Source organism: Salminus brasiliensis, chromosome 17 (genome assembly GCF_030463535.1).
Source record: "Salminus brasiliensis chromosome 17, fSalBra1.hap2, whole genome shotgun sequence".
Classification (NCBI taxonomy): Eukaryota; Metazoa; Chordata; class Actinopteri; order Characiformes; family Bryconidae; genus Salminus; species Salminus brasiliensis.
In genome coordinates, this window is record NC_132894.1 from 24,317,358 (window position 1) to 24,345,332 (window position 27,975).

A 27,975-nucleotide genomic window follows, 5' to 3' on the forward strand; every position below is an offset into this window, starting at 1 on the left:
CTACTGTTTTCTGGCTGACTCTCCACAATAACATAGAATGCACATTCTATTTGCACTACCCCACTTTTCACTAAAATCTCAGTCAAAGCTCAGTCTCTCTGATTTATTTAACTCATTCAAGAATCTCAGTCAACTTCAAAAACAATTTCAAGACAATCTGAAGATACAAGGCATCAGCTCACACTATCCATCATCTCTGAATGAAATGGGACACCAATGTTGCATAAAATTATTCAACCCCCATTGCAAATTAGGTTCATTAGCAAAATGTACAAACTTTAACTTGTTTATAATAAACCAAATCTAACAGGAACAACAGTTTAAGACAACTAATAGAACAAGTACTTCCTCTAATTCAAAATAAAATGACAATAAATATTGCCGTCTCAGAACTATTTATCCCCTTCATGACAAGCGTCTTTAGTATTCAGTAGGGCACCCTGCAAACATAATGCATATCCAGATATAAGCGTCTGAGAAATATAGTCTATTCCTCATGAGCAGTGGCCTCCAGTTCACTAATAATCTTGGGTTTGTGTTTTGCAACCATTTTCTTTAACTGACAAAGATTTTCTATGGGGTTCAAGTCAGGGGACTGTGACAGCCACACCAGAATCTTCCAGGACACTTTCTAAAACTAAGACTTGGTGAGGTAAGCGTGGGATAATTGTGCTGTTGGAAGACAATTTAGCTTTCTCACAGAAGGCCTTCACATGCTGTAGGTTTCCAGTGCCAGAGGAAGCAAAGCAGCCCCAGATCATCAACATACCACTGACATGCTTTATTGAAAGCAGTGGGTTCTTGATCCATAGACCCATAAATAAATTTTGAGGCTCTGTTCTGTGGAGCGATGACACATAACTGAAACTTTTGTGCCTGTGGATTCTCCTAGGAGAATGACCTGTGGTCAGGTGAGGCCAAAATAAAGCTTTTTGGTAAATAATATAATTACCATTTAGTTCTGGGTGGAAGGATATCTGATTTTGCTTCCCAGTCTGAAAATGTGAATACCAAAGCATTTCTAACTGCAACAATGTTCTGGGGGAAGATGTGCCTTTTTTGAAATAGTGAGAGGGGGCCAATAATTTTGATCATGACTAATTGATATGTTTGTCGATCCCCCATTCATTTAGCTTTTTAAAATTGTACCCATTGCTGACAGAGATGTGTTAATGCACACACACAGCTTCACTAGTCCTAGTAGAAAAGTACTATCAATACAACTGGATCAGATAGACATACTGTTTTTCAGAATATTTTTGGGAGGGGTTGGGGACTTATCACTAACACTTATGAGGTGATTATCCAACATTCTGCATGGACAGTAGAGGCATAGAGAGTAGAAAAATCCTATAATTATTACTGTAGGTTTTATTTGAATGGAGCTTTATTATAAATGAAGATCCTTGACTCATTATAAGCAATCCTAATTTTGAAACTACATTAGTAGTTAACTAGTAAAGTTTTTACATTTTTAATTTAATTATAATGTAACAACTGACATTATCTGCACAAATGATATTTTAAAATGTGTTAATATAGATTATCAGCCATGCATTACATTATGAGCTTTTATTACATTTACGTTATTACATTATACGTACATTAGCATCAATGTTTAGTTAACCAATATTGCATTGCTAACTCTAGCCATTTTCACCAAATCCAACATTATTCTCAAATGCAGCAGTTAATCACAATGTTTAGATAAGTGAGCATTTTGAATGACTGTTAGTTAGAAAAGTACAGAAATGATAAAAATATCTGTACACTTCTAACTAACATTGTCGCATAATAATGAAAAAAGGCAAGCAAACTTTTAGTAAAAATATTTTAATTCAAAGGCCAAATACCCTCAGTGTTCTTTAAGTATTGACAAAATAATAAGAAAAGCCAACATACCAGGATAATTGTTATTTCATAACAATTAACCAACAAGTTGCCAAATTTCATGACAAAAAGGAGTTCACAATTACAGTTGCCTTTCCTTTGTAGTTAATGGCTTTTTATTTTTCTAGTGACATGGGTTATATTACTGGTAGATTCACAAAAACAGTAATAAGTAAACATTTCCTGAAGAATTCTTCCTTGAGAGTTGCTTGTACATGCATCACAACACTAAGTACTGGTAACAACATAAAAGTAAGACAGACAACACATCACATGGGATGCTTTTCATAGTTAAGAGTAATTTGATCCTCAGTCCTAACTTGCCTAAGGCATGCAGTTAAACCCAACTCTAACAAGCCAAGAGAGAACACTCTAATGGGGAAAACCAAGAATAGCCTGCCCTGAGCACTAGTCTCCTATTCCACAGTCCACCGACAACTACAGAATCTTTGGCCTAGACAAGTGCAGACCAAAATGAAACATCACATCTTCTTGTCTCAAAGTACATGTACCTTACAATCCGTCTTATTTATTCTGGTCTTCATGGGAGCTTCAAGCCCTCTTTAATGAGAAAACTTGCTGGAAGCCACCACCATCTGCACATTTTTCAATATGGAATGCTGAATATGAGGGTGGAGTGGTTACATCCTTGTGGCAGTGTAGTGCTGAGAGGAAGGTGCTTGCTATTGAGACAGTTTATAGCTGCTAACTCACCGTAACAACAGGACAGTGCTGCAGGTCAGCCAGCTACTCTGTCAAACAGAAAGCTGTCTCCCGCTAAGGCACGAGGACCTGGATCTTCTTACCCACAGGCAGGGGGAATGCAATGCCTGACTCAAACCACTGGGTACCAGAGAGGTGTCCAATATCAGCCTGGATTTAACTTTAAAATCTTTAAAATCATGAAGCTATTGTGCCATTTCCTTATCTACATGTTGCTCGCTGTCATAATAACTGATTAAACGGTATTACTCAAAATAACTATTTTTATTATTTTATTACATTTTATTGCCATTTCATAGCAATAGCAATGATAAAGGATTGATCAAACTCATTATTCATTTATCATAATTTATTTTCAAGCCAAAATTTGCATCTCTGGCCCCCCCTAGGGTTGGGCAGTATCTACTTCTTTCCACATCGTCTCAAAGTATTACCGTGGTATACAGTATTACTGGGCACTTTACATGGCTTCCGTACCACCTCAACCTGTGTTATTTTATTTTTACACTGAATCAGAAGCGAGACACTGGATAACCTTATGATAGAGATATATTTGACTTTTAGTGTATTCAAACTTAGGTTATTCTTGAGTAAATAGCAAAGCCATTTTGTAAGTTGCTCTGGATAAGAGCGTCTACTAAACACTGCAAAAATCTACTCACCACAGCACAAATTCTGGCTAGTTTAAAGCGCCCCCCCTCATGGTTTTGGATATGTAGCCCACTCGCTGAGCTAGCCTTTGATTAGCTAGCTCGGACAGATACACAGTGTCAGACAGCTCAGAGCAAATGCTCTGCTGACTAACTGCTGAGCTACCAACAAGTGTTTACAAACCGTATCTGAATGAGAGAAACCAAGCAACTGGGAGACATTAAGATATTAAGATAAAGACATTTTAAGATTAGACCAACTATGAAACAGAAAAACAACATACTTGAAAACATGCCATGTTTCCACTTCAGCCTGTTGAGGAAGGACTCTGCTGCACGTGGCAGGGAGAACAATCCCGTAAGCAAGTAAGTGAGAGAATGAATGAGTGAGTAAATGTAATTGGCTGGCCGGCTCTGTGCTCCACTCTTGAAACACGTCAGCAATATATACAGTTGCAATCACAATTATGCAACACTGTAAAATAGGTTTTTTAGCTAAATGTGCAAATGTTCAGCTGTTTGCAATGAACTAATCAAAGACCAATTTAGATAGCTCAATACAAGTAATATAACAAGTGTTTTTTCAAAATTCAACACAAAATGCTATTTTAACGAATATCGCATTCTCTTGACTTAGGTATTTTAAACATGCACTCAAACACCACAGTCAACAAACCCCTAGCCAGTGCAGGTATTTGATGTGTTTTATCTCAAGTACATCTGATGCACATCTGATTTTAGGGGGTTGAATAATTCTGAGACTGCAGCAGCGATTTTGGGTTGAATTTGAAGAAACTGCTCGTTCTATTAGTTGTATTGAGCTATTGAAATTATTTCTTGTGTAGATGTGTGTAGATTTTGTTAATGAACCTAACTTTCAATGGGGGCTGAATAATTTCAGTTGAAACTGTAACTAAAGAGTCCAAATAAGGTGTTCATTAATAATGATAATAATGTGTGCATTAAAAGAAACACACCTGTCACTTAACACATGTAGACTTAATGTAATGACCGAGGAGAAACATGCCATATGTTTTTATGGTGATAATAAGTCACAATAAGCTTCAGCATAAATTTAAACCTTCTTTAGCACCTGATGGGCATCTAATCAACAAAATTATAATGATATTCTATTGATTATATAACTACAAATTCACATTTTCACAATTACAAAGTTTTCTTTTGTTCCAGAGCAAAAGTGCTCTGGAATTATATTACAGATGTCTGTGGGAAACCACAATATATTATTTTGACAATTGATTCTGCAACCACTTGCACTTGAGTGCTTTATAGTTCTTCATTAATATCAATTCTCCACCAACAAAGCAAACATTGGCACTGAAATACCTCAAAGGGTTACCTGTAAATCAAAACAAATGTCTGATTACATCACCCATATTCCCAGGTTTAATGCAATCCACTACACTAATTATTCTGTATCCAACACCATCCAGCAACTTCTCTGGCTGTGTATTGGCAATACAATACTAATCACGATACAGGGGGTTATGATTCAATACATTGCGATACTGTACTGAAACAGTTGGAGGTTTGAACACAAAGCAAGTCTTTGCATGTAAGCTGTTAATTAAAAATTAACACAGTATTGCAAAACATAATATTTTGCTACTCTGATATTTTTACACCCCTCACAACTACATAGCAAATCATACAGCAACTGCCTACCACCAAGTTTCCCTTAGGAAAACACTTTTCTAGTAAAGAAATGGCCGGTAACAGGAACAGTGGAGATCAAGGTGAGATCTGGAAGAAAAGACAAAACTTAGAGAACTTAGAAGATTGTTATCAGATTTATAATTGCTTAATTAATTAAAGTTGTGGTGTTACACTGTTCTACTGTGCAGTGACATATGCAACCTAGAAGGCTCAACATAGCCTTGCTTACAATATTGCAAAACTGTACCCCCTGTATCAAGACGGACAGGTTCTTGACAATACACAGCCCTAGAAGTTGCAGAGTCGTGCATAATCAACAGATGCAAAAATTTGTTAATTTCAAAACTCTAGAACAGAGCATTCTTATAACCAATAATATCAGAAGCATATTGGTATTACCACATAACTGCTTTAAAATATATAGGCATCAGGCAGGATTTGACTGATAATTTAAAGTAATATTTGAAGACATACTGCATGCTAAATTCGACACTGCATTTGTAATCCTATACAAATGTTACATTTTTCCATGCTGCTAACCAAGACAGATGCATCCACATTTTCTACATTTTATATATGCTTCTGTTTCAACGTTGGCAGATATGCACATGAACGCGACAGGGTTTTGGCATCAACCTAGCAACCTTAAAAATGCACCGTTTTAGCCGTAGCCTAATTTCCAACATGAGCTTTTGCTTAAGGACTGTGTAGTTTTGAAGTAAACATACCCATACACTCCTTTCATGCTTCAGAAGGGGTGTGGCGACTACAATATACTGAGAGTGTTTGAATGAAACTCGCTAGAAAGACGCTAAACACACTACTTACCGCGGGGGATAATTATAGCTAGTTTCTATCCCAATACAGTCATCGTTTATATTTCCCATGCAACGCCTGTTTGGGAAGATTAAATCTATGGGCTACCATTAAAAGCAGGCCAATGTGTAACTGATTTAGGACCACGTGCTGTCCTCTGTCTGTTCATATAATGGGCGAGGGAAATTGTATTTATCAGTATATGCACTCAACTAGCGTTCTCCTCTGGGGCAGTTTGCTAGCGTTACCGTGCCGAACCAGGTGGCGACACATCGGTTGAAAACGTCTTACAAAACTAAGCTAATAATTTTGCAGCTAGTAGCCTACGGATCGGATAGGCCAGACACTGGAACAGCACTAAGGAATGATATGTTATAGGCTTATTATATAGGAGTAATTCCTCCAATAGCTCAGTATTACAAAATAGTTTTACCGGAGTGAAATACAACATGGGGCTTGTCTCATCGAACTGAACAAGCTGCAGCTTTCAAATATCTAGCTAAGTATATTCTAACATATTCAGGAGGCACGGCGGTACCTGGCATGTTCATGATGGCATGAAATTCCAAGTTACACTTTGCACAAGTAAATCACTAAGCAATCCCGCAGGCTTTACCAAAAGGCTGGTAAGTTGAATGAAATGTTCTCGGTATTTCATAGACGGGAAAACAAATGTGAATAACTATAGCATATCTTTACGTAATGTCCAGAAATAGTCACTATCAGAGACAAACTGTAGACCACACGGCTGCAACACGCTGCATGTCTCTTTGCATAAACCCCAATCTATTGCCGCCTGCACGTGATCGAACTGGTGGTACAGCAACGAGCAATCAAAATATAAGAGGAAAACATAAATAGACTACCAATGGTAAGCATGTGCTGCATGATAAAAATCCTCACCTGTAGCCCGTTTACAACTTTTTCATTGCAAGCTTGCAGCTCCTCTGCACACAAACTATTACGGCTTTACTCAGTCGCTTCAGAGTAAATCCCTCCTCGTCACACGAAATCCACCGAGTAGAGTCGAGGAGATACAAAAATATCTCAAGTGCTCAGCTGTGATAAACGGAAACGCATCACAAGCTAAGATGTCGGGAGTTGTAGTCCATTACTGTTGTCGGATAGACTTTAAGGCTAATGATGCAGGAAGTTTGGGCAGCCTTTTAAAATAGACAATTATTTATACATGCTGCCTGTCGTTTTAAAATCAGTTCTCTCTCCTGGTGGGGTTAGCATATAGCTTAGTTAAAAGTCATACTCTGAATTTGTTCAAATTGTATAATCTGTTTATAACTGAAGTTGTGGCAATTACAGTGGGGAAAAAAAGTATGTAGTCACCAATTGTGCAACTTCTCCCACTTAAAGAGATGAGAGGCCTGTAATTGACATCATAGGTAGACCTCAACTATGAGAGACAAAATGAGGAAAGATTTTTCAGAAATCACACTGTCGGATTTTTAAAGAATTTATTTGCAAATAATGGTGGAAAATAAGTATTTGGTCAGTAACAAAAGTTCATCTCAATACTTTGTTATATATCCTTTGTTGGCAATGACAGAGGTCAAACGTTTTCTGTAAGTCTGCACAAGGTTGGCACACATCGTTGCTGGTATGTTGGCCCATTCCTCCATGCAGATCTCCTCTAGAGCAGTGATGTTTTGGGGCTGTCGGCGGGCAACACAGACTTTCAACTCCCTCCAAAGGTTTTCTGTGGGGTTGAGATCTGGAGACTGGCTAGGTCACTCCAGGACCTTGAAATGCTTCTTATGAAGCCACTCCTTTGTTGTCCTGGCAGTGTGCTTGGGATCATTGTCATGCTGACATCCAGCCACGTTTCATCTTCAGTGCCCTTGCTGATGGAAGGAGGTTTGCACTCAAAATCTCACAATACATGGCCCCATTTATTCTTTCATGTACACGGACCAGTCGTCCTAGTCCCTTTGCGGAGAAACAGCCCCAAAGCATAATGTTGCCACCCCCATGCTTCACAGTTGGTATGGTGTTCTTTGGATGCAACTCAGCATTCACTCTCCTCCAAACACAGTTCTACTTTGGTTTCATCTGACCATAAGACATTCTCCCAATACACTTCCGGAACATCCAAATGCTCTCTAGCAAACTTCAGATGCGCCCGGATATGTTCTGGCTTAAGCAGGGGAACACATCTGGCACTGTAAAATCTGAGTCCCTGGCGGCGTAGTGTGTTACTGACAGTAGCCTTTGTAACGTTGGTCCCAGCTTTCTGCAGGTCATTCACTAGGTCCCCCCATGTGGTTCTGGGATTTTTGCTCATCGTTCTTGTGATCATTTTGACCCCACGGGCTGAGATTTTGCACGGAGCCCCTGAGCGAGGGAGTTTAGCAGTGGTCTTGTAGGTCTCCTATTTTCTGATTATTGCTCCCACAGTAGATTTCTTCACACCAAGCTGCTTGCCTATTGCAGATTCAGTCTTCCCAGCCTGGTGCAGGTCTACAATTTTGTTTCTGGTGTCCTTCGACAGCTCTTTGGTCTTCACCATAGTGGAGTTTGGAGTGTGACTGTTTGAGGTTGTGGGCAGGTGTCTTTTATACTGTTAACAAGTTCATACAGGTGCCATTAATACAGGTAATGAGTGGAGGACAGAGAAGCCTCTTAAAGAAGAAGATACAGGTCTGTGACAGCCAGAAATCTTGCTTGTTTGTTGGTGACCAAATACTTATTTTCCACCATTATTTGCAAATAAATTCTTAAAAAATCAGACAATGTGATTTTCAGAATTTTTTTTCTCATTTTGTCTCTCATAGTTAAGGTCTACCTATGATGTCAATTACAGGCCTCTCTCATTTTTTAAGTGGTAGATACTTTTTCCCCACTGTATATCCTTCTTTTTATAAAAAAAACAAAACAAAGTAAAGCAGTATAGAGCTTTGTGGTCATTTAATACCCATTTTGCAGCTGCTGGACAAATTACAAATATATTATAATATGTTTTTCTCTTATTATAAATCAGCTAAAGTCCTTAACACTAATAACACTATTTAAAAAAGCTCAGGAGATGACAGGTTGGATCCCCTTTTTCTGAAGCCCCCACAGTTTTTCATTACATATATTTGTAAATCTCTCTATTTTATCAGGGAGAAATCCCAGTATCTAGAACATAGCACATGTAATTCCACTCTAAATAAGAGATGTTGCTTTAGAAAACGTCAGACCAGTATTAAAACAATTATGTTTAGCCAAAACATTTGAATTCTTAGTCAATTCTTAATCAACCCAAACTGTTTCTCTGTGTTAATTCAGTTTGGGTGGACTACCAATCCACCCAAAAACAATAGCACAATCTTTGGCTCATGGCACAATTCTGTACAGCTCAGCCGACCATATTGGTGCTGCAGTGGAAATACTGCAGTATTTTTTAATGCCTTACACCATGCTTTTTATAATCATAAACTAGTTTTAAATGTTAAATAAATGTATGCAGTTTCCCCTGCTATGTTGACAATGCTGAAGGGATCTGATGTGGAAAGAGATTTGAGTTTATTATGAATTTAAGAACCCTGGCATATGGTTACTCAGCATGCACACAGCAGCCCTTTGTGGACTGGCCTATTCAAATTTCAAACAGGCCCAATGTTTTCTGTGGGCACTGTGAGTTACCCCAAACTGTCAATGCATTTTTTAGTCCATAGGTCCACATTGGGCATCCTTTGGGCAGCCAACACTTGCCTGTCCGCACAAATCCCATGCTGGGTCACTGTGGCTGAGCCCAAATTTAGCCTGCATCATTTTACAGCCTGTAGGTCCTGTGGGTTTTATGCGGGCAGCCCACACTTTGGCAACCCCACACAGATCTCATGGCGTGCCACTGTGAGGCCCCAGTCAGTCTGGGTTGGGAACAGCACCTTCAGCACCATCACACTGAACACTTGGCGCCCTGAGGGATTCTGAATCTTCCGCTGTTCACCCTACTGACTCATGACACAGCTTAAACCACATCATAAAGTTTGCCGATGATAAAACAGTGCTGGCTCTGATCAGCAAAGGCAGTGAGTCAGCATACAGAGAGGAGGTGCAGCGGCTAACGAACTGGTGTAAAGTCAACAACCTTCACCTGAATATAGACAAGACCAAGGAAAGGGTTGTTGAATTCAGGAGAGCCGAACACAACCAGTCTCCGCTCAACATCGACAGGTCCTCTATGGAGACAGTTAAGAGCACCAAGTTCCCTGGTGTCCACCTAGCTCACCTGGACCCTGAACACCAGCTCTACCAGCTCCTCCGGAAGCTGAGAAAGGCCCGTCTCCTTCCACACATCATTCTTCTACAGAGGCACCAAAGAGAGCATCCTGAGCAGCTGCATAACTGCCTGGTTTGGGAACTGTACTGTCCCTGGCCGCAAGATCCTCCAACGAATAGTGAGGACAGCTGAGAGCAGTGTGCAGCGACAAAGTTATAATAGTAGGAGACTTTAATATAATTTTAGAAGATAGACAATCCAATAACAAAGGCATTTGCAATGATCTTAGATTCTATCTGCATCACCCACAATTTAACTGGACCCACACATTACTGCAATCATACCCTAGATTTAGTCCAGACCCTGGGTATTAGTATTGATAATCTAAATATACACCTCAAACTTCAGTAATATCAGAGCATTACCTATTCTCCTATGAGCTACATTTTAGGCAAAATGTAAAAATTTCCCCCCACCACTATCTAAAGCGTGCAATAACCCCAATGATCGCTGTACAGTTTACTGAAAACCTTCCAGACCTATTGACCTTAGCTTTCACTCAGTCAGACCAAACGGAGCTAAATAGATTAACAAACGGTCAAGAAAATACCCTTCGATTAACCTTAGACAAAAAAAAAAAAAAAGCTCGCACCGTGGTACAGTGATTAAATTCGTACCTTAAAACAGTGTGGAAACCAGAGTGGAAATGGTGGACAACCAAACTAAGTGTTTCACTCTGCCTGGAATGACAGCCTTATTGAATATAAAAAGGCACTCATTAAAGCTCGCTCAGCATATTTGAATCAGTGTATTGAAATCTTCAAATCAAGAAACCAAATCTTGATCCTAGTATTGTCTAATTACTCGAACTTAACATTTATATCCAATATATTAGAAAAAGCTTTGGTCCAACTCTCCTCATACATGAGTAAGAATGACATGTATGAGAAATTCCAATCTGGAGTGAAGATTACAAACAATCTTCTTCTTACCTCTGCTAAAGGCTATGTATCATTATTAGCCCTACTCGACCTCAGTGCAGCCTTTGATACAATAGATCACATTATTCTAGAAAGATTAGAGAACATGGTTGGAATCACAGGAACAGCACTATCGTAGTTCAAACTGGTGGTTCATATCTAACCGAATGCTATCAGTTCGTAAAGGTAAAAAGATTCATCTTTAAATTACACAAAAGTAAGATATGGAGTTCCGCATGGCTCTATTTTAGGACCTCTATTGTTTACATTATACATGTTACCACTGGGCACAGTTATAAGCAAACATGATGTTAATTTCCAGACAAACCTGACGATAAATCTCCATTAAAGAAAACTGAGGACTGTGTAAAGGATATAAAACTCTGGATGTCACAGATAACTTGCTTTTTCTTAACAGTAACAAAACTGAGGTTCTCCTTTTAGGTCCAAAAAGTGCTAGAAATAAACTATCAGACATAATGTTATGATTTTTTTTTATTCCTAGTCCTAATCTTGCCGTATTGCCTACATCTTAGAATGTAGAAAGGAAATCCCTACATTGCCTCGCTTCTCAGTACCTGCAAGATCTTATTACATATTATGAACCATCAAGATTACTTAGATCACAGGGTGCTGGCTTCTTAGTAGTTCCCAAAATTCTGAAAACCTCAGCAGCGGGAAGAGCCCCCCAACTCTGGAATAACCTTCCAGATAATGTTCGGGACTCAGACACAGTCTCAATCTGCTCCTGTGTCTGTGGTTCCTTCTGGCTCTCACCTTTTAATTAGCCTGTTATAGTCAGACCTGCCAGAATCATCAGACACTCTGATACTGCTCAATATGCTCTCTATAAATCCATTCAGAGCGAACTCTGACTCTTTATCTTGTCCAAATAAATGGTCACCCACTCATCCAGCCCTTCACCACCACCCATGCTACCGCCCATGCTACCAGAGGCACACCCTCCTACCACTGCTACCTGCCTAATGACCATGTTAAAACCTAAATGAACTCTTAACTATCTGCCACCATTCACTATCACTACCCAAATTACTCTTACCATCACTGCCATGAATATATTAGGTTATACTAAACCATGATTATTATTTTATAATTATGAATATGTTGCACACTTGAGCAGTACAACAGTATAGGTGGTTTGGTAACTTTTATCAATAATTTATAAATAGTTATGACCAGAGGAGGATGGGTCCCCCTTGTGAGGTTTCTTCCTCCAGCTCTAAGGGAGTTTTTCCTTGCCACTGTCGCGGTTAGCTTGCTCACTGGGAGTATTAGATTTTTGTGTCTTTTTATGTTATGATTTTTTATTATTGATTGTTTAAAGCTTCTTTTGACTGACTGTTTAAAAAGGTTGCTTGATCCCTTGGCTTCTTCTTCTTATACTTTCAGGATCAATAACTGAAGAACTGCTTAGCGTCAAAACTTAATTCATTGTACACGGCACAGCCCATTTTCAATACATCATACTTTTATTATTATTATAAAGAAAAACTAGGACAATTTTCCCATAGACTTGTGATCCTTATCAACCCATCCTTCTACAACTCACTGTTTGTCTGTCTGTATATCTATCTAACCCTCTACAACTGTCTGTCTACTAAAAATTGTTTTCATTGAAAACAAGTCATTACACTACCTTGGGACCTTTGTATTTAGCAGAACAAAACACAGACGCTAGGGTTTTATGCATTCTGTTCTTAACACATTTCTGTATTTCAGCATTACAGTTTTTACATTAGGATGCAGTCAGGTGCAGAATTATTGGATTCTCTGATAAACATACACACAGCTGCATTGACATAACACTGGCAATGGACTAAATTGATTTTCTTTCAAGCCTACATTGTCTTTAGCCATCTAGTCTACATAAAACTGCCCAAACACATTTTCCAGGCCTAAAAAGTGGATTAGCCTAGGCCTACTTGTTAAACAATTAATAGTCTAATAATGAAATCAGAATGCTGCCCGATAAGTGAAGTCAGATTTTCAAAGCAGCTTTACATAATTAGTACTTAATAAAGGACAGAGACAGAGAAGAAAGAAGAAATAACATGAAGGACCCCCCGTGAGCAAGCCAAACGGCGACAGTGGCAAGGAAAAACTCCCTCAAAGCTGGAGGAAGAAACCTTGGGAGGAACCAAGACTCACAAGGGGGACCCATCCTCCTCTGGTCAGAACTATTTAAACATTAATGGTAAAAATTACTAAACCAGATACAACAGAAAGTTAGTAGTGGTGATAATAATTGTGGCAGACAGCCACGAGTCCATCTAGGTTTCAACATGGCCAACGCAGCGGCAGGCGGGAGTGCCGCCGGTCCGCCATGGGTGGTGGCGGGTGGGGGGGCCCGCTGGCCAGACTGGTAGGTGGCAGCTGGTTTGACAAAGGTAGAGGGGACCTCAGCGGGCAGTCTTCCAGCAGGTCAGGCAGAAGGTAAAAAGAGAAAGAGAAAGTTAGTTCTGAGAGGAATTTTATGGAGGGTGGAGAATGTTGAGCATCCGCATCAGAGTGTGTCTGACGACTCCGGCATGTCTGATTATAACAGCCTAATTAAAAGGAGAGAGCCAGAAGGTAACACGGACACGGGTGCACCCTGAAAACACCAGCATCTATATGCTCCACCGTCAACAAACCTGAGTGATCGCGTGTAGGCAGCGAGACGACAGCTCCAGCATCTCAGCGTACTACAATTCCCTGGGTCCGCGAACCCCTGGACCTTCAACCTTTATCTAAGAAACAATAATTACCAAAAGCTAAACTAAACATAGTTTTCAGCTTAGATTTAAAGATTGAGACGGTGTCTGAGTCCTGAACATTATCTGGAAGGTTATTCCAGAGTTGGGGGGCTTTATAAGAAAAGGCTCTTCCCCCTGCTGAGGTTTTCTGAATTTTGGGCACGAGTAAGAGGCCAGCACCCTGAGATCTAAGTAGTCTTGATGGTTCGTAGTATACAATAAGATCCCGCAGGCACTCAGGAGCGAGGCCATGTAGGGCCTTATATGTTAATAGAAGAATTTTGTATTTGATACGGAATTTAACTGGGAGCCAATGAGCCAGTGCTGATAGAACTGGACTGATATGGTCAAATTTTCTAGTTTTAATAAGGACCCTGGCTGCAGCATTTTGCACCAGCTGAAGTTTATTGAGGTTCCTGCTGGAACAACCTGACAGTAGTGCATTACTAGCCTTGAGGTAATAAAAGCGTGAACTAGCTTTTCTGCGTCTTGTAGTGATAAGGAGTTTCTTAGTTTGGAGATGTTCCTAAGCTGCATAAAGGCTGTTCTACTAATATTAGCTATATGTTGCTCAAATGATAAATCTGAGTCAAATGTGACACCAAGATTTTTAGCTGCTAAACTAGGAATGGTGGAAGCATCGGCCAAGTCTAACATTAAGTCAGATAGTTTGTCTAGTGTCTTTTGGACCTAAAAGGAGAACCTCGGTTTTGTCACTGTTAAGAAGAAGGAAGTTATGTGACATCCAGAATTTTATATCCTTTACACAGTCCCATTTTCTGTAGTCTAAATTTATCATCAGGTTTGGCTGAAATATAGAGCTGTGTGTCATCTGCATAAAAATGGAAATTAATGCCATGTCTGCTTATAACTGACCCCAGTGGTAACATGTATAATGTAAATAATAGCGGTCCTAAAATTGAGCCTTGCGGAACTCTATATCTTACTTCTGTGTAATTTGAAGATAAATCTTTTATCTTTACGAATTGATAGCGTCCCGTTAGATAAGATTGGAACCATGATAGGGCTGTCCCTGTGATTCCAACCATTTTCTCTAATCTTTCTAGTAATATAGTATGATCTATTGTATCAAAGGCTGCACTAAGGTCTAGCAGGACTAATAAAGATACATAGCCTTGATCATAGGCAAGAAGGAGATCATTTGTAATCTTCACTAGGGCTGTCTCTGTGCTGTGATTTGGTCTAAATCCAGATTGGAATTTCTCATACATGTAATTTTTACTCAGGTATAAGCAGAGTTGTTGGGCCACAGCTTTTTCTAATATCTTAGATACGAATGTTAAGTTGGAGATTGGCCTATAATTAGATAATACACTAGGATCAAGATTTGGTTTCTTGATTAAAGGTTTTATAACTGCTATTTTAAGGGTTTGGGGAACATGCCCAAGGCAAAGGGATGAATTTACAATTGTTAAAAGAGGTCTGATTATAATTGGGAGTATTTCTTTTAGCAATTTAGAGGGAATTGGGTCGAGTGTTCAGGTTGTACAATTAGCTGAGGAAATATTTTTTTCTAGTTCGGGCTGTGGAAGTAGGTAGAAGGCTTCCAGCCTTTGTTCTACAACTAAGTTTTGTTCTAAAGCAGCTACATCAGGTGACGGCCATGTTTGATTTAATAAGCAGGGTTGGATTTGTTGTCTAATATTTTCTATTTTATTATTAAAATAGTCCATAAAAACATGACTGGTTAAAGATGTTGGGATCTGGGGTTGAGTATCTGCCTGGCTTTTAGTAAGTTTAGAGATCTCAGTAAAAAGAACTCTGGGATTGTTTTTGTTTTTCTCGATCAGCGAGGCCAAATACACTGAGCGAGCTTTAATGAGTGCCTTTCTATATTTATTAAGGCTGTCCTTCCACGCGCACTTTCCACACTGTTTGTTTTAAGGTACGAGTATGATCACTATACAACGATAACTCACCTTTCATGTTGTGAGTTGCATTGGCATAACATAGGCAACAGACAAAATGATAACATTTTAAAATGTGATTTTCTTTCATTTCTGTGCATTGTCTCTAACCACCTACATAAAAACTTTTTTCCAGGACCAAAAAATAGCTTAGCCATGCTAGGGCTGTACCGCTGCCAGAACCGCCGTCGCTAACACCACCACGGTCATCAGCCACGGAGCTGATTAAGGCCCTGCTGTGACAAACATGTCTGCAATTTTGGCACATTTGACAGTGTTTGCTTTAAGAGCAAGTTCTTTTTTTCGCAGTTTCTTATGTCAGTCTCAACAGGGCCGCTGATCTACTGTTTTTATGGGCCGGTCAGACCAATATAGAAATAAAAAGGTGTCGGCACTGTCTGCCCAAATATCACGTCGGCCCACCGGGAAAAAATAAGCTACCTTCTAATCATTTAAAGGAAAAAAGTACAAAACTATGCTGACTTAAATGCATGCAACCTGTTTTTTATTCGTCAGACATGGCCTTCTTGTCTGATCTTGACTAAATGCTGCCCTCTGTGGATTAAAGCACAAACTGAATCACAGTTTCTTATCTTGGCACATGAAACGTATAGAAGTTAATATTAAATGAGAAGAAACAGCACTGTGCATGTCACAGAGAGAATCGTGCCTACCTAGCCACACCCAGGCATGATTACTGCCAAACCTGTTGAATCTAAACATCACTTAAATAAAAACCTGTCAGGCAGTGTGAAGCAGAAGAGAAGGTCTTAAAAAGCAACACTTAATGCCATGTTCTAATGAGATTCAACTACAGGTGTGAAACAAAATCAGTCATATGTAGCTGTCTGGAAAGGATTGTATGGCCTTTGCTAAAGTTCTGGGACACCAGCAAACCACAATAACAACCATTATTCACAAACAGAGAAAAGTTGGAACAGTGGTGAACCTTCCCAGAAGTGATGCATCGACCCATCTAGGAGGTCACAAACGAATACAAATGAACATCTAAAGAAATACAAGTCTCAGTTAAGGTGAATTTACACAAATCCACAATAAATGTCTTTGCATGTCCGCTGCATATGGCATACTGCATTACACCACAAGAACATCATATCAACAGTCAACACAGTGGTAGAAGTATGATGGTCTGGGATTGCTTCTGCTGGAACTGATAATTGATAGAACCATGAATCCTCCTCTCCATCAGATAATCAAGACGGTGAATATCTGCTCATCAATTTGTAACCTAAAGCTGGGTTTACCTAGGGCTGTTGGGTTATGCAGCAAGACACTGATCCAAAGCACACAAGAAAGTCCATCTCGCTCAAATGAAACAGAATCAAAAGTTTAGAGTGGCCAAGTCCTAACTTAAATCCTACTAAAATTCGGTGATAAGACCTTAAACGGGCAGCATGTGGCCAAATTAAACTAATTCTGCAAAGATGTAGTGATGTAAAAGACTTTTCATTGCAGTTGTTACTGACAAGGGTGGCACAACCAGTTATTAAGTTTAGGAGCAATTACTTTTTCACATAGGTCCAGTAAATCCAATAAAGGGAATGATTATTTCATAGCTGCATTGTGTGTACTTGCATTGGGAGCATTATATATTAAAATTAGTTGGATGATCTGAAATTAAATATATGACATATATGCAAAAATAGATACAGTTGGTATTTTTTTCAGTGTTCATGCACTGGATGCATGAACTTCTTAAATGAGTTAGCAAGACTATAGGTTTCAGCTATATGGTCTCTTGAAATGATTTAATTTTCCTTCTGAACTTCTAAATGCTATATATGTTATGTATATTTTCTGCCACTTAAACTAAAATCCTCGGAATATGTAGAAAGTATTGCAACATTCCCTGCTTTAACAGATGAACCAATAGACTCCCATAGATGATACCATGTGTATTTATAAAAGCAGCTGGGGAATTCAGGGAGTTTATTGATATATTAGAAGCATTGCTGTGGAGCACCACTGCCTACAGACTAAATCTGCTTTATTTATCTTTAAAAATTCTTTCATATAAACTGCTTTGTTTCCGTAAAGAATCCTCCAATAGGTTCTTTAGGGGGAAATCTGAAATCTGAAGAGCCTTTTTAAAGTCAAAGTTTGTTTTTTTTTTTTCTTCAAACCTGTACACCTACTTCATTAACTAGGGTGACAACATGTACTCTTTTTCCTGAACATGATACAATTTTTTAAATGTGTTCGGCCAAAATGTAAAAATAAAAAAATGTCAAATGTAATGGACAATTGATTTTATGTAATTTACAGCACTTCTTTCTACAGTTGTCAGACATTGTGTGAGGATTTCTACATCTTTAACCCATCTATTGTGTAAATGGGTTAAAATGTAGCTTATTTAATGTAATTTATCATGAGTTTCCATGATTCCACAAAGAGCATCTGAACACGCAATTTATCTCAATCAACATGATCATAGATCAGATTGACACGTTCCTCTTCCACACCCTCACATGTATGTGTGTACAGCATGTGGGATGGAGGTGAATTTTTGAGATTTTTGAGATAACATTACTGTGCCAGATTGGTCAGTCCAATTGTGAGATTATGTTTTTTTTTCCTATATGAATGATGAATGCAACGTGCATCTGTCTTGTGTGCAGATAGGGACCTAACCTTAACCCATACTTTCCCTCACTGATGACAAAACTGAAGGCAGAAAGACCCATTTAAATTTAAGCTAAATTTATACTCTTTAGTCACATTTTGGCTGCTAAATTGTAAGGTGGAGGTAAAACTTACAAGAGGCATCATTACAAACGGAAAACAAAAGAAAATATATTTACTATTTTTTGTGAGCCATATTTATAATGTAGCTAGCTAACATACTTTAATGCAGACAGTGCTTTACAAATTGGTTCGCTTAATAAATATGATACTTAACGAGATAAGAAATGCAGAAGTAAGTAGTTAAAACACAAAACAACACTTCTCCCACACTCTTTTCAGCGTCACTTCGCCCTACAGCGACCATGACATACACATTCAGTAACATTGCGTTAAGATCTGTTAAAATAATTAGCATATAAAACAGGATTCCTCAACAAACAATCTTAGAAACAACGGGAAACCGCTTAGACATTTTAATTTAACTAAAACCTTTTTATTTATTTTACCATGAATTGTATTTTTGTGGTTAAAAGTTGCTAACAGTAAACCATTTCTGGTCTCCTACCTTCTACCACAAACGGTAGCATTTTCGCTCTTGACTCGATTCGTTGGTCTGCCTGTCATTCGCAGTCGTAAGACCGCCGAGCGGTTCGATATCGTTTACAGCGCCTGTCATAGGGAGGGAAGTCCCCTGGATCACGGGAGCATTTTGGCATTTCTTGAGCAAACCCTGTGACAGGGCTGCTGTATCCTGCTTCAGCATGGTTTTTGAGTCTCTGGTCAGTGATCTCCTGAACAGGTTTATCGGAGACTATGTGGAGAACCTCGATAAGTCGCAGCTGAAAATTGGCATTTGGGGAGGTAAGTGCTGATAATAGAAATGCTGGCTGGCTGGCTGGCTGGCTGGCTGGCTAGCTAGCTAGCTAGCTACACAGACAACACATCGTAAAACGTTTAGTTTGGTTTTGTAGATAATGTCGTGTCGGGTTTGCATGTTCAGTAAGTTGTTGTAATTAGGAGTTTACCACCGTTTTAATAACTGACAGCTTAGCTGTGAATTAGCGTCATGTAAGGTTACTGTTCTTGATAACACGTAATATATTAAAATGAAACGTGTGCCATCGTCTTCTTCTGTTGCAGTTGGTGGTTAACTTAACTCATATGCCAACCTTGTGGTCACTAAAACCATTATTGCTGTATTTTTTTTGTGCAAAATTGTGAATGTTTGGCTGTGATGCGTCGCCCCCCTAAAGTGAACTGAAAGTGTTGTTACTGCCTGCGTCATTCGTCCATAAGCAGTAATAGCTTAATATCGTTACTCTAATTGTAACTGCGCAGTCGTTCACTTGTTCACTTTCGCTTCTGCGAGTACAGCCCTGTAGTGATAAAGGCAGTATTAAAAGCCGACATGTTGTACACTGCTGCACATGTTTTGAACTATAATTCAGCGTTAGTGGATCCAATTACAAGCACATATCAAATGTCTTCTTTGCAAACTGTAGGTGGAAGCGAATGGAGTTTCCTGCCATCTAACTAAAACTGCTTTATATACTCTGTAGAGGCCTTGAAGTCTTGTGTAAATTTGCCATTATTCTATTATTTGTTAGGTTTCGTTTAGGTGTGTTGCTTTAGTCAAATATTTGCATAGCTTCCCTTGTTAGACTGAAGCAAGCACGTGGCACTTCCTTAGCTTGTGTATATTTATATAATCTCACTGCAGGGTTTATCAGGTGCTGTATTGACTCTGAATTTTAACCTAGACATACTTTCTTTTACCGCTTTCAGTTCCCTAGGAGCTGTAGGGAAAATTGCCTGCAGTTAGATAATAACACAGTAATTTGACTCGTTCTTGTCAGTGACAAGGGGGCATGTGTAGGCCAGCAGTGACCAGTTGGACAAGATCAGGACAGGACAGAACAGTATGTTTAGGTGAACAGATGAAAGAGCAGCTTTTTTGAAGTTAACAGCCATTCTGTCATTTGCTTTCACTGTTTTATTGAATGAATGGGGGGGGGGGGGGGGTTGTTTCTTACAGGTAATGTGGTGCTTGAGAACCTGAGAGTAAAGGAGAATGCTTTGGTAAGCTCAATTGAATGTGTTTAATAATTTAGAATTAATCTAAATCGTCATAGTTATTTTATTCCTAAATATGCTTGTTATTGAGGTAATTAATAAATACTTAAAATATTAAGTATTCAGTACACCCTAATGATTAGAACTCCAAATGACTCAATTTGCTTGCATTTAGTCAGATTTTATGTCATTTCTATGGTTGTGCTTATTTTGTATAATTAAATGTGTTTTCCTTATTAGCATTTCCAAACACATCAGTGTCATACAAGTGTTTTATGCAAATGTCTTTCAGAGTGAGTTTGATGTGCCATTTAAGGTGAAAGCTGGGCAAGTTGGTAAGAACCAGGTTTTTTTTTTCTTATCAGAATTACATTATATCTTTTATTTGTTTCACTTTTTATGTTGGTGCATAAGGAGATTAAAGCTCCTTTGTGTACTAAAAGCTTACATCTATTATTATGCAGTCATGTGCAAAACATGTGTGCATGCTTGTGGCCAAATAACATAATTTGTCTGTAATTAAGAAATGGTAAACACAGTCTCTGTAACTAATCAAACATGAAACACAATACTTCCAGAAAATCTTAATGCACAGTAACTCATCAATGCGGCCTGTGCAAATGTTTGGGCACAGAGGACTTAGTAACACCTACTTTGGCACAAATATTTTTTGTAGCAGCTAAAATCTTTTCAGTTCCTGTAGCAATTTGTCCCACTTTTTGCAGATGGCCTCTAGTTCTGAGATATTCTTGGGGCGTTTGCATAAAAATTTAAGACACACATTTTCTATGACCAGTGGATCAGGGGGTTGTGATTATGTTGTAGAACCCATCCTTATATTTTCAGTTCATGTCACTTTTTCAAAATTGCATCTGGCTTGTCTAGATGTTCTTTAACACACTTTAAATGTTTTGAGACAGTGGCGTTTTTAAGATTCCCTTCTTATGACTCCTTCAGTGAGATTGTGGTTATACTATTGTGAAAGGTATGTGTGTACCCTCTTGAATCAACTGGTTCTTGGCAGTCATATGGCAGGTTTATTCTTACCAACATCCAAGCAGTTATTGATGAGTTTTCTTTGAGGTCTCATCTTGACCTTCACAGGTTCCCTGAACAGCCATTGCAATCCACATTGTAGAAACCACACTAAACACTAAACTGTCCAAACATTTGCACAGTTCACAATGAGGATTTATTTAATATTATGAAAGACAAGTATCTATGCATTTGAATTTGTTAAAAAGTCATGGTTCTAGTATGTCTTTATAAAAAACAATTTCACAGGCAAGTCTAGTTGTTTTAGCAATTGAGTATTCTATTTTGTTGAGTAATGGAGTGCCAGAATAAAAAAAACAACAGCAAAATTGGTTCTACTTAATCGTACCCAATTCTCTTTTAGTGACCCTTTCACTGTATTGGGAGGTGTAAATAGCCACAGTTGTATAAACAAATACACAATGTCTCTTTTTTATAATTAGGCACTGACAGCACTGAGGCTAAATGTAATACATAAACTGGCATAAATGCAATGAACATGTTGCAAATATTTAGAGACTGTGATCCTTGAACTGCTTGGGTTATCTTTTAAATATATGCTAAATTATTGGGGCTGTCATAATATGTACTGTGAAAATACACTTTGTTGTTGTAATGATTCATGTAATGTACTAATATGTCAGTATTTGAAGTTTCTGTTTGAAGTAGCCAAAGTGTGGTTAGAATTATACTACCTTTTTTGCATATCATCACCTGATATAATGGCATGTAGAATTGCATGTTTTCTTTGCAGTAAAATTATTACAAGTAGAGTTGAATAAATAATCAGTTTGTGTGTTGTTTCTAGCAGCGTGGAGTAATTGTTATTTTTGGACATAACATATTGTTTTCAAAACTTCATCTGTTTTAGGAAAACTTACTTTAAAGATTCCTTGGAAGAACCTATACACAGAAGCTGTGGTTGCCACTTTAGATGGTCTGTATCTCCTTGTGGTCCCTGGAGCAAGTAAGTGTTTATCTTCTGTGCCCCTTTTGAATCTGTAAAACTATGGTAGAAATAAACCAATATGACCTTTATATAAACCATTTCTGGACAATAGAACATAGAAAAAATCTACATGTCTACATATTTGTTGCATTTGTGAAAGTTTTATAAATGCTGTGAGTTTCACTAGACTACTGTTGTTCAATATACTGTTGACTGGATTATACATTGCAGATAAAAATGATCCATGCTATATAGAGAACTAGGCAATATTTTCAGTGCAAATATTTAAGCTAATAAATGTAAAATAAACAAACACATAATTTTGTTAGGTCAACTTAGTTATCAGCAGTAGTCCATTTTATAACTTCTATAAGGCGACAGTAATAAAGTCATGACATTTGAGGTGAATTTAAGGTGCTGTTCTGAAGTGACAGACTTTCTAACTAGTGTGTTGAACTATTTTAATAACTTTACGAAGTCTTGCCATTCATGTTTTTAATATTTAAACAGAAAAAGGTTAGTCCATATACATGGAATTTGCTTTAGGGTATTTATTGTTGCACTTGTAAAGGATTTGTGTATTGCGCTACTGAACAATTTAATATACATTGTTCTAGAATGTGTTTTTTTTTTTTACATGTTCCAGCTGATTATAAAGTATTTACCACACCTTATGATGGTAAGATATGTGCAAGGTAGTATTCCTTGGGGTGGAGGCTGGGATCCAGAACCAATCAATTAAAAAGTGATTATAAGGCAGTGGTGTTTCAAGGTGTTTCTCTGTCCTGCTTTGGTCCCTATAGTTTTTTTGTAGTTTTTTTTATTAAAGCTTGTTACTTTTATTACTTTGACTGTTCTGTATCTTTATAAACAAGTTAACTGTTAATCACATGTCAAATGTATGTGTTATCAAAAGGACAAAGTGGTTTAACATGTATATGAAAATATAAATACTTTGCTAGTAGTTGCAAATAACATATAATAATTTTGTTTATTGTTTATACAGGTTCTACAGTGCATTGTATTACTTACATTTAGGTGTGAGTAATATGGGGCTACAGTCAGGGAGCAAAAGGATAGTTGAAGGTTGATTGAGAAGGAATATATTAGACAAGTAGAAATAGGTGCGCATTGTTTTGTAGCAAAGTCACATCCTTGCTGGTTGAATTTGGAGGCCTTGTGGTAAAAGCCAAAATGAAGGAATTGTCAGAAAAAGCTGGCTTGTCAATAGTTGTTGATAAGAAGGGCACTGGTTGGTTAAGGAAGGGCAGAATGATTGATTGTGCAGATGTAGCATGGTGGGTAAGTATGGGCTGTTTTTAGCATATGCTGTCAATGTATTTTTCTTGTGTCAAATGCACATGGACCTGATGGCCCTGAACATGCATTAATGGTTCCAGTGGGGCGAGGTGTGAATTTTGTCATCAGGGAGGCTAGTGGTTCTGTGGTTGTGAGGTTGGTTAAATGATAAGCTGTTATGTGAGCTTGGAGGGAGATGGCTCGGGATGCCAGGCTTTACTGTGTTGTGAACAAAGAAGTTACCTGCTGGTAGCAACTTTTTTCATTCCTTTAAACAGTCTCTAAATATTACTGGGGATATGGTATTACAGGCGGCTGGGTCACTCATTTACATCACTTTTGTGCCATCACTTTGGTGCCATCTCAGTGTTATTTCAAAACAGAAAATCAATTATGTAAAACATTCAGTTTGCTTATTGCATGCATGTTGTGGGTATCACTGACCTTTCTGTGTTGTGTAATTCCTATGGTAAAAAATTACTTTGAATTGTGGGTGTGAGCACAGGTTAGTGATTGTGTGGTGTATCGCTAACTGTGTGTGTGTGTGTGTGTGTGTGTGTGTGTGTGTGTGTGTTTTTTGAAGCAATTAAGTATGATGCAGCGAAAGAAGAGCGCTACCAGCAGGAGGCTAAACAAAAGGAGCTACAGCGCATTGAGGAGGCCCTGCAGATGGCCGCATTCAAAGGTAAGATGATAATTTATTGCTAAACTGCAGATGGACTATTATTAGTCTATTTCTCCCGCACAGATCAGAATTACATATATTTTGCGTAAAGTTGGGTAGAGGTTGAGATTGCGTTGACAAATGCTACAAGGCATATCAATGTACTTTGATGTAGGTAATCCAGTTAGGGTGGGGGGTTGGGTGGTGGCAGACATTGAATAAATCAAGTTTAAGAGATCAACTTTTAACTTTTAGCCTAGCAGGGATTACCCATTCAATTCTCTCAATCTTAAGCTTCATTGCACTCATGCTTTATCACCTAACCAGGGTTAGGGTTGATTCTTAAAACAATCATAAAACGTCATAAATAAGATTTGAATTAAGGTTGTAAAATGTCTTACAAAATATTATTTTTACAAGGATGTCCCAATCAGGTTATTTTGCCCTCCGATCAGATTTTTGTGTTTGTATAAATGATACAGCCACACAGTGTAGATCAGATGTGCTGCTGATTAACACTGATGAAATCATTTTATTTTTAGTAACAGTTTCCAAGATGAGACTGATTTTTTAGTTTAGTATAGACTTGACTGTTTTATAGTGTATTTAATATCTTATTATCCAGTCTGTAGTGGTACACATTTTGGACTGATTGCATTGGCACAAAAACTGGGAAGTCTGGCAAGGTGCAGTCTCTTATTTTTGTTTCAACAGTTTGCATTTTTTAATCTAGCCAGTATTGTAGTTGAAATGAGCCTCCTCTAATTAGACTAACTAATTATGTTAGAAATTTCAGAAATGACCTACTTCGTCTGAAGTGACTGGTTGCTTCCCAGTAACACATTAGTGAAAAGAATACTAGTGAGGGTGATTAGATACTAGTTAGCAACACGCCATGCTTAGCTTAGCACAAGCTGATTGGTGTATAAAATGAAAAGGCAGTATAAGGGTTTAAAGCCATTGAGACACATTTGAAATACAATACCTTGCAAAAGTATTCGAAAGATATGAAATTGTAATTTTTTTGTGAAGAATAAACAAGAAGTGGGACACAATCATGAAGTGGAACAAAATTTATTGGATATTTGAAACTTTTTTTAGAAATAAAAAACTGAAAAGTGGGGCAAATATTATACAATATTATTCTGCCCCTTTACTTTCAGTGCAGCAAACTCACTCCAGAAGTTCAGTAAGGATCTCTGAATGATCCAATGTTGACCTAAATGACTGATGATAAATAGAATCCACCTGTGTGTAATCAAAGCTGGATTTGGATATAAAAAGATTTCCCAAGCTTTAAACATCTCAAGGAGCACTGTGCAAGCGATCATATTGAAATGGAAGGAGTATCAGACCACTGCAAATCTACCAAGACCCGGCCATCCCTCTAAACTTTTAGCTCAAACAATGAGAAGACTGATCAGAGATGTAGCCAAGAGGTCCATGATCACTCTGGATGAACTGCAGAGATCTACAGCTGAGGTGGGAGACTCTGTCCATAGGACAACAATCAGTTGTACACTGCACAAATCTGGCCTTTATGGAAGAGTGGCAAGAAGAAAGCCACTTATCCATAAAAAGTCTTGTTTAAAGTTTGCCACAAGCCACCTGGGAGACACACCAAACATGTGGAAGAAGGTGCTCTGGTCAGATGAAACCAAAATAAAACTTTTTGGCCACAATGCAAAACGTTATGTTTGGCGTAAAAGCAACACAGCTCATCACCCTGAACACACCATCCCCACTGTCAAACATGGTGGTGGCAGCATCATGGTTTGGGCCTGCTTTTCTTCAGCAGGGACAGGGAAGATGGTTAAAATTGATGGGAAGATGGATGGAGCCAAATACAGGACCATTCTGGAAGAAAACCTGTTGGAGTCTGCAAAAGACCTGAGACTGGGACAGAGATTTATCTTCCAACAAGACAATGATCCAAAACATAAAGCAAAATCTACAATGGAATGGTTCACAAATAAACGTTTCCAGGTGTTAGAATGGCCAAGTCAAAGTCCAGACCTGAATCCAATCGAGAATCTGTGGAAAGGGCTGAAAACTGCTGTTCACAAACACTCTCCATCCAACCTCACTGAACTCGAGCTGTTTTGCAAGGAAGCTTGTGCTCATTAACCACTGTGAAACATTGTGCTTATGCAATGCAGTGGGTCTGCACAGTATGGACAGCTATATTGCTAGAAAATTGCAATTGCTGTCCTGCAAAAAGTTTAAACAAAGTAGTCAACCTTTGATGGGACACAGTTAAAGATTGGTCAACATTATTTAGAACAAAATCATTTTGTTCTCTTGTATATGTATAAATGTATACAGAACAACTAAACTGGAACATCTGAGATTTGTCAGAATACATGAGAAAACATTTGACAGAGACTGTTTTTCAACCTTCAGTAATATATTGAAGTTGCAATGGTCAGTATTGAGGAAATGATTAAGAATGATTAAAGTGTATATTCTTGGTTGATTGTAGAATATTCATTTGGTAGCCATCAGGATCTCATAACTCCATTCATCCACCCATGCATCTATCCATCCATCCATCCATCCATCCACCCAATAATTACTGTATATATATTTATATTTGCTTTGTGCTGCACTGCCTGACTGAAGACTCTCAGGTGGGAGAGTTTGTGTTTAATCTGGAGAGTTATGTGTATAAAGATACTCTGCGTGGTACGTACAGAGCCATACCCACATTGTTCTATAAAATTGCGTAGAACTTCACGTTGACCTGCTTAGCTTTCTGACTTCTAAATCGTTCACTTCTGTTATATATGTGTTTAAATGTGCATGCGTGTGCATTTGTTTACTTTGTATGCATGCCTTGCTTGTGCTTTCTGTCCATAGTTACACATGCATGTTTGTATGTTTTTCTGTTCTTCTGCTTTATTGACTATTCTCTCTCTCCCAATGCTGCACTCCATAAGATAAAGGACGTAAACATAAAAAGCCTAAAAAAACTTTTAGGAGGTCTAAAAAGCATGACCAGAAACCAGGTGGGTGATCAGGTTTTATTGCTGATGACTAGGTCACCTACACAAGGCCAGAAAATTTAAGTGCTATTCTATGCTCCTTGAGTGGCAATTTAGCATTCCATTTCAGTGAATATGAATGCAGTGTCTAATTTGCGGTTATTTTTTATATCACAATTGTTGTTATTGTTTGTCTGTAGAAAAACCCCAGGAGGAGAAAAAAGACACATTTGCAGAGAAACTTGCTACACAAGTCATCAAAAACCTTCAGGTCAAGGTCACCAGCATCCACATCAGATATGAGGATGATGTAGGTACTCGGCAAATGTCTGATAGATTTAACAGGTTTCTGTTAATGCAGGGAATGTGTTAATGTTTATTGAGTGTATGTAATTAGAGTTGTTGTTGTTATTATTTCATTCAGGTATCAGATCCCAAGAGGCCTCTCTCAATGGGGGTGACACTGTCTGAACTCAGCCTACAGGTGATCTCTCTCTCTCGCATACAGACACACACAAACACATACAAACATACACTTTTTTGTTTAAAACTGCTATCTAACTACTGTTGTATATTACAATTCTCTATTCACAGACGACAGATCAGAACTGGAGAGCTTGCATTCTAAATGAAGCTGCGAAAATTATCTACAAGGTAGGACTACCACGAAGGGATAACTCAGATGT

At 38.3% G+C, this 27,975-nt stretch overlaps 2 protein-coding genes across 16 annotated transcripts in view; one reads left to right on the forward strand and one right to left on the reverse strand.

Moving 5' to 3' along the window:
* Positions 1 to 6,762, reverse strand: part of tln2a (talin 2a) — a 48,022-nt gene extending 41,260 nt beyond the window's left edge. For 3 of the 4 annotated variants that reach the window (XM_072661166.1, XM_072661165.1, XM_072661169.1), the window contains exons 1-2: positions 6,660 to 6,762; positions 3,548 to 3,595 (exon numbers count right to left, since the gene is read on the reverse strand). In XM_072661166.1, the coding sequence (XP_072517267.1) occupies positions 3,548 to 3,562 (15 nt within the window). In that variant the 5' untranslated portion in view covers positions 3,563 to 3,595; positions 6,660 to 6,762. The remainder of the gene's footprint in view (positions 1 to 3,547; positions 3,596 to 6,659) is intronic. The other variant, XM_072661167.1, reaches the window with a different exon arrangement.
* Positions 6,763 to 18,947: 12,185 nt separating this feature from the next.
* Positions 18,948 to 27,975, forward strand: part of vps13c (vacuolar protein sorting 13 homolog C) — a 70,625-nt gene continuing 61,597 nt past the window's right edge. For 4 of the 12 annotated variants that reach the window (XM_072661152.1, XM_072661153.1, XM_072661156.1 and 1 more), the window contains exons 1-11: positions 18,949 to 19,146; positions 20,321 to 20,364; positions 20,651 to 20,693; positions 22,265 to 22,360; positions 22,989 to 23,021; positions 24,225 to 24,326; positions 26,928 to 26,990; positions 27,245 to 27,313; positions 27,490 to 27,599; positions 27,714 to 27,773; positions 27,884 to 27,943. In XM_072661152.1, the coding sequence (XP_072517253.1) occupies positions 19,047 to 19,146; positions 20,321 to 20,364; positions 20,651 to 20,693; positions 22,265 to 22,360; positions 22,989 to 23,021; positions 24,225 to 24,326; positions 26,928 to 26,990; positions 27,245 to 27,313; positions 27,490 to 27,599; positions 27,714 to 27,773; positions 27,884 to 27,943 (780 nt within the window). In that variant the 5' untranslated portion in view covers positions 18,949 to 19,046. Of the gene's footprint in view, positions 19,147 to 20,320; positions 20,365 to 20,650; positions 20,694 to 22,264; positions 22,361 to 22,988; positions 23,022 to 24,224; positions 24,327 to 26,927; positions 26,991 to 27,244; positions 27,314 to 27,489; positions 27,600 to 27,713; positions 27,774 to 27,883; positions 27,944 to 27,975 lie in introns of all 12 variants that reach the window. The other 8 variants (XM_072661154.1, XM_072661157.1, XM_072661162.1 and 5 more) reach the window with 4 other exon arrangements.